General features: G+C 42.8%; 1 protein-coding gene and 1 long non-coding RNA gene across 2 annotated transcripts; both read left to right on the forward strand.

Annotated features, from left to right (window-relative positions):
- Positions 1–491: 491 nt before the first annotated feature.
- Positions 492–923, forward strand: LOC129808424 (uncharacterized). Its single transcript, XR_008752407.1, has 3 exons — positions 492–551; positions 625–689; positions 754–923. It is a non-coding gene; the product is annotated as an uncharacterized LOC129808424 (long non-coding RNA).
- A 197-nt stretch (positions 924–1,120) lies between these two features.
- Positions 1,121–6,435, forward strand: LOC129808443 (uncharacterized). The gene is made up of 2 exons (XM_055858218.1): positions 1,121–4,209; positions 4,272–6,435. The coding sequence occupies exons 1-2, from the start codon at positions 1,121–1,123 to the stop codon at positions 6,433–6,435; spliced, it is 5,253 nt and encodes a 1,750-aa protein (XP_055714193.1).
- The last annotated feature ends 3,532 nt before the right edge of the window (positions 6,436–9,967 follow it).

Genomic DNA, 9,967 nt, shown 5'->3' on the forward strand with positions numbered 1-9,967 from the left:
GGCGCCAGAAAAATATTGGAATTCCATGTAAAATTCCTGGAAATGTGCTAGAAGCCCCTCAAACTTACTGGAAATTTACTGGAATCGCGCTAAAATTATTGGAATTTGTTTGGAATGGCGCCAAATTCAATGGAAATTGTCTGGAAATAAGATTGGTGTTGGAAATTAGTCCATGTTTTCAGCATGAACATATGTTTTGGAATGTATGAAATGTCACTTCGCAAGAGAGGGGAAAAAAGGGAAATTTTTATCCAGCGGCAAACTGGATAAAGCTCTTCATGTTAAAAGAAACTTGGAGAAAAATCGTCATCGAGTAAGAACGCCATTAATCAAACTTATTCTGAATTTTCATTTATTGATCAATTGTGAGACCGGTTGTAGAGTTAGAAGATATTAGAAATTGTCAGGAGAGTGAAAATAAAAGATCCTGTGAATAGAGATCCTCCGGCGTTTCAATTTGAAGATTCAGGGAGCGTCTTCAAAGGAGTCCCCGAGGCACAAAGGAATCCGGTCAATCGACCCGGATTTAATCATTTGTGTCTCTTCAACAGGTATCTATTCTGGATGTGGGTTTCTGTAGGAAGGCAGTCAACCTAACCTAATATTATTTATTGAATTGTGCAGGTATTGCTGGAAGTGAGTTGCAGTAAGGTCAGGAATTAATCAGGCTACAATTGCGACTCTTTTAGGTAATCCTCCACATAAAATTCTGGTCAATCGACCCGGATTTAATCATTTGTGTCTCTTCAACAGGTATCTATTCTGGATGTGGGTTTCTGTAGGAAGGCAGTCAACCTAACCTAATATTATTTATTGAATTGTGCAGGTATTGCTGGAAGTGAGTTGCAGTAAGGTCAGGAATTAATCAGGCTACAATTGCGACTCTTTTAGGTAATCCTCCACATAAAATTCTGGTCCTTCGATCGTCCAACAAGCAACCGCACCTGTGGACGATTGCCGATCCGTTTGACGTGTCTGCAAGGTCATCAGCTCCTTCGGCGTCAAGACAGAAGTACCACGGAAGTATTCTTCAAGACAATTTCAACCAAGGACAGTCAATTCTGGGTGTTGCTATCTCCGACATCTCAAGTACATCAAGGTCGGCTAGACAAGCGGCAGGATGGCGTCAAATGTAACCCTCTCAACTCTACACAAGGATCGAGGCAATGTCAAAAGACTTCTCACCACGCTCGAGAAGAAATTCAATGCTCAAGAAGTCTCGATTGCTCTCGCAAATGCAATGATGCAAGAAGTGCAAGAGATTCAGAAGAAATTTGAGTCCATTGATCAACAGTTGATGGAGCTCACACTAGACGATGATGAGCAGGCGCTCAAGGAAGAGAAAGAATCAGAAGGTATCTACCAAAGATGCATGGAAATCAAGCTTTCTCTTGGAGAGTTTCTTTTTGAGAACAATCCACAAGCGTCTGCACAACCAACTACACAAAGAGATGACGCAAACTCCAACCTGGACTCTGTGCTCTCCAATCAGACGAATATTATGCGACAGATGCTGGAGCTTCAGAGAACATCGATGACATCATCATCATCAGGACATGGTGGTGTTCGCACAAAACTACCACAACTCACACTACCTACGTTTGATGGTCGCTACACTGAGTGGTTGAACTTCAGGGATGCTTTCCAGAGCACAATACACGAAAATGATGACCTCAAGGACAACCAGAAGATGCAATATCTCAAGAGGGCATTGACTGGAGAAGCAGCTGAAGAGATTGGCAATGTGCAAATCTGTGACCGCAACTACGAGCCAACTTGGGCAAGACTTGTGAAGCGATATCAGAAGAAGACTCATTTGGTGAATGCGCTCATAGAAGAATTCTTGGCTCAATCAAGGAAAAAAGTGGAAAATGTCTCGGATCTACAAGCCGCAAACCGCAAATATAAGCAGATCTTTGACAGTTTGAATTCATTGGGCGAGGATTGTATGACGCTGGATATTTGGCTGATTTATCTGATGAAGCTAAATATGAATGAGAATTTCCGCATCAAATGGGAAGAGGGTAGGACCGCTGAGAAGATGGCAACACTAGAAGAGTTCTTTGATTTTATGACCCAGCAGACAGATGTGATGGAGAGAGCAGCCATGGATGTTTCGAAACCTCCTTCCTCAGAAGCAAAAGGATCTTCAAAATCATCCAAGACGGGTATCAAAACACATCACACAGAAGTTCAGCAATGTTTCAAATGCGGAGTTGGACATCCTCTCTTTATGTGCGATGACTTCAAGGCTCTTACTGTGGATGACAGGCGAAACTTGGTCGCAAAATCGACGCTCTGTTTCAATTGCCTTAGGAATAATCATTCTTCGAAGAAATGCCTGTCTAAGGCAAGATGTCACAAGTGCGGGAAGCGTCATCATAGCTTGCTACATTTGCCACAAGTTGTGGGAGCTAATCCGCAAACTCAAATACAAGGAACAGAGAAAGGCAGTGTTCCGGCACTCACGCAACCAGTTGCACCGCCAATTTCACAAGTAAATGCGACACAACAAACACCTTTGCCTCAACCAGGACCTAGCGGAAGTTCTGGAGTGATCACACACCATTCATCAGTTCATCACAGAGCTTTGCTACCTACAGCACTCGTGAATATCAAGGATGTCTATGGTGATTATCAACAATGCCGAGTGTTGATAGATGGAGGCGGAGAATGCACAATGATCTCGGAGGATTGTGCACAAAGGTTGTCTCTTCCGAGGCGACATGCTCGAATCCCTGTCACTGGCGCTGCTGAAGTGGCAATCGGATTCACTCGAGGGCTGGTCCAGCTGGAGATCAGTTCAATCTACAACCCAGATGAGAAGATACAAGCTGAAGCCTATGTTATGCAGAAGGTGACATCTCTGCTGCCACCGGCAGCACTCACAGAGAAGAAATGGCCACACATTGATTCTTTGCGTTTGGCTGATCCTCAGTTTAAGACGCCAGGAAAGGTAGATGTTATCCTTGGAGCAGAATACGCTCTGGCCATCACTCTTCCCCAGATATTGAAGGGCAGCGAGGGGGAACCTATCGCTCAACTCACTATCTTTGGCTGGATAGTGGGAGGAAAGGTGTCTGGAGAAGTGAAGTCTTTTACATCTCTTCATACTCAATGTGACCTGAATGAGACGCTCAAGCGATTCTGGGAAGTAGAAACTATCATGCCAAAGAAACCACATCTCACCGAGGAGGAGCAACTGTGTGAAACACATTTTGCTGAGACACACACTCGAGACAAGTCAGGCCGATATGTAGTAAAATTGCCATTCAAGCCTTCTCATGAAGACTTGGGTGACTCAGCAACAATTGCCATGGCTCGTCTGCAGGCCATGGAAAGGCGCTTCGCAAGGAATCCAGTGCTTCAGCAAGGATACAAACAATTCATGGATGAGTATCTGGCATTGGACCACATGGAACTCGTTCAACCGGACGAGCTTGAGAAGCCAAACAGCATGAAGTATGTACTGCCCCATCAGGCAGTCATCCGACCAACAAGTGAAACTACAAAGCTCAGGGTAGTGTTCGACGCATCCGCGGCGACTCGACCAAACAAACCATCTCTGAATGAAGTTCTAGCCGTAGGACCACCCCTACAAGATGACCTGCTGGTGCTACTTCAAAGGTTCAGGACTCATCAAGTGGCTCTATCAGCAGATGTAGAAAAAATGTACAGACAAGTTCTTGTGTCTGAAGCTGATAGAGACTTCCAGAGAGTCTTCTGGAGGCAAGCACCAACGAAGAAAGTTCAGACCTATCGTCTCAAGACCGTGACCTATGGAACATCGTGTGCTCCATATCTCGCAAAGAAGGTTCTTCAACAAATTGCTCACGACTACAGGAGTGAGTTTCCGGAAGCATCACAAGCTATTCTGTCCAGTTTCTACATGGATGACTTGTTGTGCGGCGCAGCCACTGTTGAAGAAGGAAAGAAACTGAGACGAGAGATTCAAGAGGTTCTCAACCGAGGACATTTTTCCCTCCGGAAGTGGTCTTCGAACTCAGAGGAAATCCTGGAAGAAATACCATCAGACATGATAGCCATTACACCTGACGAAATCCGAACTCAGTCAAAATCCATTTCAGCTCTTGGATTGAAATGGAACCCAGGGAATGACACATTTTCATTAATGATTGACACTCCACCACCAGTTACCACAAAGAGGGAGTTCAGAAAACATTTGACCCCTTGGGATTTGTCACACCAGTGACAGTGACATTCAAAATATTGTTTCAACTGCTTTGGGTACCAGGGATCAACTGAGAAAGTGAGCTGCCACCAGAAGTTCAGGATCATTATCAGAAGGTTCAGTCTCAATTCAAGTGTCTCCAGGAAGCTGAGATTCCAAGGATTATTCCTGCCAAAGAGGGTGTAATCGAGTTACACGGTTTTTCAGATGCTTCTGAGAAAGCATTCAGTGCTGTTGTCTACGCCAAGGGAATTGATGAAAAGGGACAGGCAATAGTGAATCTAGTTATGGCTAAATCCCGTGTAGCACCGCTCAGCCCAATCACAATTCCAAGGATGGAATTAAATGGATGTGTTTTGCTCGCGCAAATCATGGAAAAACTGAAGGATGCTTTGTCCAACCGGAAGATTGAGGTACATGCTTGGACAGACTCCATGATTTGTCTCCAATGGCTCAAAGATGATCCCCGAAAATGGAACCGATATATCGGGGCAAGAACAAGTTTCATCATGGAAATCATCCCACCTGACCGATGGCGACATGTATCATCTGGCGACAATCCTGCGGATTGTGCTTCAAGAGGACTTCTACCAGAAGAACTGATGCAGCACCATTTGTGGTGGCACGGGCCAGATTGGCTCAAGAAGGATGAAACTCATTGGCCAGCTACCAAAATCATCAAAAAAGCCGATCCTGATGAAGCAAAATCCACCAAGATGCAAGTATTCACGTCACAAAACACAGAGGAATTTCTGTTTGGTCTCCTTGAGAATCATTCGGACTATCTACGGACTGTAAGAGTGTTTGCCTTAACCTTGCGTTTCATCAAAAACACTCAAGTGACAGAAGACAAACGTGAGAAAGGATTTGTGACTGTGGATGAACAAAACAACGCAGCTGATCGTATATTTGCTTATATCCAGCAACAATACTTTCCTGAGGAGTACAAGTGTCTCAATTCCGGAAAACCCCTTCCCAAGTCAAGCAAATTGCGACATTTAGTGCCCTATCTGGACGATTCAGGCGTGATGCGAGTTCTAGGAAGACTACGACATGCTCAGGTGCCAGAGAGAACTCGCCACCCCATCATCTTGCCCAGCCAACATCCGTTGGTTAGGAGCCTAGTGACTTTCACACACAAAACTCATCTTCATTCAGGTGCTCAGCTGACTCAGGGCATCCTACGCTCAAAGTATTGGATAGTGGGGATGAGAAATCTCGTGAAGGATGTCATCCGGAAGTGTGTGATTTGTGTGAAAGCCAAGCCAAGAACGGAGAGCCCACTCATGGGAGACTTGCCAGCCGTGCGAGTCCAACAGTGTCGGGCATTCTACAATTCTGGATGTGACTTTGCCGGGCCTTTCCGGATTCGTGCCTCTTACCTGAGGAAATCTGTGGTCACAAAGGGATACATCTGTGTATTCGTGTGTATGGTAACCAAGGCCATACACCTGGAAGTTGTCAGCGACTTGAGTACCGAGAAGTTTGTCGCTGCCTTGCGCCGTTTCACCGCCCGTAGAGGTCATTGCCAGACGCTCTACTGCGACAACGCGACGAACTTTGTGGGAGCCGCAGGAGCTACTCGAGAAGATCGACTGAAAGGCATTCGTGATCACCAAAACAAGGTAACAAAGTTCATGTCTAGTTACGGAACTCAGTTCCACTTTATTCCGGCATATTCTCCAACCTTTGGGGGATTGTGGGAGAGAGGTGTGGGAAATGTCAAAACTCATCTCAAGAGAGTCTTGGGGGACTCCATCCTAACTTTTGAGGAGTTTGCCACTGTATTGACTCAAATAGAGGCGTGTGTGAATTCACGTCCGCTCTGTGGAATGTCTCTGGAAATAGAGGATCAGGAGCCATTGACACCAGCCCACTTTCTGGTGGGACATGCACTAACACTTGAAGCCACAGACGAAGATTTCACCGAAGCAAATCCCAATCGCCTCACCCGCTGGAAGCTACTACAGAGATTTGTCCAGCATTTCTGGAAGAGATGGAATCAAGAATACATCACTTCACTTCAGCAGAGGCCCAAGTGGTGTACATCAACCAGAAATCTCGAGATTGGTGATTTAGTTCTTCTCCGGGAGAACACGATGAAGCCAGCAGCATGGAAAATGGGACGTGTGACAGCCACTCATCCTGGAAAGGATCTTGCCGTACGGGTTGTCACAATCAGGACGAAGGATGGACTGCAGAAGAGAGCAGTCAACACTCTTGCGAAGTTGCCAGTGGAGTAACTTTGTTGAGGTTCCCTCAAGAGGGGGAATATGTTGGAAATTAGTCCATGTTTTCAGCATGGACATATGTTTTGGAATGTATGAAATGTCACTTCGCAAGAGAGGGGAAAAAAGGGAAATTTTTATCCAGCGGCAAACTGGATAAAGCTCTTCATGTTAAAAGAAACTTGGAGAAAAATCGTCATCGAGTAAGAACGCCATTAATCAAACTTATTCTGAATTTTCATTTATTGATCAATTGTGAGACCGGTTGTAGAGTTAGAAGATATTAGAAATTGTCAGGAGAGTGAAAATAAAAGATCCTGTGAATAGAGATCCTCCGGCGTTTCAATTTGAAGATTCAGGGAGCGTCTTCAAAGGAGTCCCCGAGGCACAAAGGAATCCGGTCAATCGACCCGGATTTAATCATTTGTGTCTCTTCAACAGGTATCTATTCTGGATGTGGGTTTCTGTAGGAAGGCAGTCAACCTAACCTAATATTATTTATTGAATTGTGCAGGTATTGCTGGAAGTGAGTTGCAGTAAGGTCAGGAATTAATCAGGCTACAATTGCGACTCTTTTAGGTAATCCTCCACAATTGGGGAAATGTTGTGAAATTCACCACACTTTCGAAAAACACTGTCTGGAACGTTTCCTTCGTAGGTTTGTGTGTGTGAGCCTTCGAAAGCCGGCGGCCGTGTGAAAGAGATAGAGTTATATAAATAATAAAAGCAAGAACGAGATAAAACATCGACTTTGGAACGCCTGTCCTTCCTTTGTCAGTTTGTTTGGGCCATAAATCACCTTGGAAAAACACTTTCTTCACAGAAAGCAAACATAAACAACAGCACATAACCTCACAATCACAGAGTTCTGTCCGGAAGCAGAAAAATTTCTATTTCTCCACATTTTTACACTTTCACTCACCACACTTGCAACTTTTGTATAAAAAAAAACTTAATATTACGGACAAAATAAGTAAATTTAATGACAAATATGCACACTTTCAGCATATTTGACTATCAATTTGTCCCAAAACATTTACAGTGTAAAAACTGGCAAATTAAATTTCAATTGGGGGCGTTAGTGGTGCTTTGAATGAGTCAATTTGACACTCTTTCAATTTATGCTCCTCTTTGCTATAAACCTTTCTCCTGAAAAGTTGCATTTTAGAGTTACATTAGTTTTCTTTTGAGCCGACGATATCCGTTTTTCTTCAATTTTAGTAAGCGATGAAATTATTAGTAAAAAGCGAAAAGGGACAGATAATCCTAACAGTGGCTGAACGACCCTCTCTGTAGAACAAATTTCTGATTTTACCGGATTTTACACTACAGGGAGGGTCGTTTAGCCACCTCTAAACAGCGTCTGATCATATGGTCGTAGAAGAAAAATTTTCTTGTCTCACCAAAGGGACAGATAATCCTAACCGGCTTATGTAGGTGAGATTCTTATCGTGAGCTAACTCGGAGTGCATGCAAATTCGATTTAGAGCTGAAGTTGGGAGACGCCATTCAGTTATCTTGAATCAAATTCGTGAAATTATACAAATTTTGTATTTAAACCAAAATATCAAGGATATGGATGAACTGGCACAAAAGTAATATATGGGTGAAATGTAGACCAGAATGTTCTCTATAATTTTCCCATAGAACATGATCTCATCGATTACTCAGAAGCCAAGATAAGCGAGGTTTTTTGTTTCATAACTCGTTTTTTCATCCAGAGTTCCCCAAGTAGTCATTTGTTGAACTTCAACTATATCAAAGAATTGTTGTATTTTGTGGGACTTTCCATTTAAAACCCTATTTTAAGTGTCTTGTTCAAGTAGGAGCAGTCAAATTGGTATCTGAGTGGTTTCAAAGCGTTATTATGGGAAAAATCAATTTTTTCACACTTAAACGGCAAAATCGGAGTGATAGCGTAGTCTGAGCGGAAAATGATGTATGGACGAAATGTAGAGACAAATGTGCTCTACAATTATGTCGAAGTAATCATCAAAATTGTGGCGCCCCTGGTGTTGGTCCCACGAAGTTCAAATATTCTAGAAAGTTGTAGCATTTGGTGAGATCTTTCGTTTAAGCCCTCATTCATCAAAATCGGTCACATAGAACCGGAGATATGATTTTTTGAATTTCGTGAACTTTGACCCCTCATATCTCCGGTTCTATTGAAACCACAGCGCACATACGCACCATTTTGGAAACGTCCTAGACTGGACTACAACATACTAAAATTTCATTAACTTGCACAATGCCGTTTTTGAGAAAAGTGACTTTGAATTTCGATGAATTTTGACGCTATCACAGCGCCACCTGTGGTGACTTTTTGAACTTCCATCTGAAAGTGCTCATCGAGACGAAACCAAAAAGGTAAAATTTAGGTCGCTATGTTAATTAGAACCGGAGATAGAGGCCGGTCAATGTTCGAACTTTGACCCCTTATAGCTCGGGTCAGGGGTTTTAGATCGACTTAAGGTTTTTTTGTTTGATAGGTATAATCAACGGCTACAACATACTAAAATTTCAGCCCGATGCACAATGGAATTTTTGAGTTATTTAACTTTTAAGATTTAAATTTTTTTTTTTTAAAAAAGCGCCCCTAGCGGTGGTTTTATGAACTTGCGATGTTAGAAAGGGAAGTGGCATTTTACGAGAGCTTTCCAAAAAGCCCTCACTTTTTAAATTCTGACAATTAGAACCGGAGTTATGGCCATTTTAAGAAATTTTTTTTGGACCCTTATAGCTCGGGTCAGGGGGGTCGGGGGACCTTAAGTTTGGTATTGATGGAAAGCTCTAAGGCCCAGCTATAACATACTAAAATTTGAGTCCGCTGAATGCCATAGGGGCGGAGCTATTGAGAAAACAAAAAAAAGGGGGTCTTCAAAATGGCGGAAGGAGGGGTGGGGTGTGGGGGGTCAATGCACCAAGTTGCAATTTTCACCCGATATATAACCTTTGCCGAAAACCGCAAGTCGATATCTTTTTTAGTTCAGGAGCTATTAAGCTCCAAAGAGCGGCCGGCCGGCCGGCCGACCGGGAACGTAAAATAGCCACATATATATTCGTGATCAGGAAGTGGCGAAACACATTTTGGCCAAGTTTGAGGTCGATCGGACGACATGAAATTTTGTTAGGATTATAGTAGGTGAGATTGTTAAGAATCTCACCTAATCCCATCAGGAAATTATGCACAATGCACAAACTGATCTAGATAAAATTAGTCATTGGGCGAACTTAAATAAAATCACAGTCAATGAAACTAAGAGAAAAGTCATGCATTTCGGAAAAAAACGTAATTCAAACAACTCAAAATTTAATAATAAAAATATAGAAATTGTAAAAAACTTTAGATACTTGGGTATAATTTTAGATGAAAAACTAAACTTTGAAGATCATATAAGTAGTCTTATTAAAAAGCTTTCAGCCCTAAAGGGCACTATTGCTAAGAACAAATATAAAAGAATTCCTAAGAAAATAAGAGAAATAATTTATTACTCTCTATGTGAATCCATCCTAAGCTATGGAGCTGAAATCTGGGGCTGTGCTAAAA

Source organism: Phlebotomus papatasi, chromosome 4 (assembly GCF_024763615.1).
Source record: "Phlebotomus papatasi isolate M1 chromosome 4, Ppap_2.1, whole genome shotgun sequence".
Taxonomy (NCBI): Eukaryota; Metazoa; Arthropoda; class Insecta; order Diptera; family Psychodidae; genus Phlebotomus; species Phlebotomus papatasi.

What these genes read in the sequence shown, in the direction of transcription:
- LOC129808443 (XM_055858218.1), top strand. Translation starts at nt 1,121, where the DNA reads ATGGCGTCAAATGTAACCCTCTCAACTCTACACAAGGATCGAGGCAAT. An exon ending in CCTTGGGATTTGTCACACCA is followed by an intron (nt 4,210 to 4,271) that starts GTGACAGTGACA and finishes CAACTGAGAAAG; the next exon opens with TGAGCTGCCACCAGAAGTTC.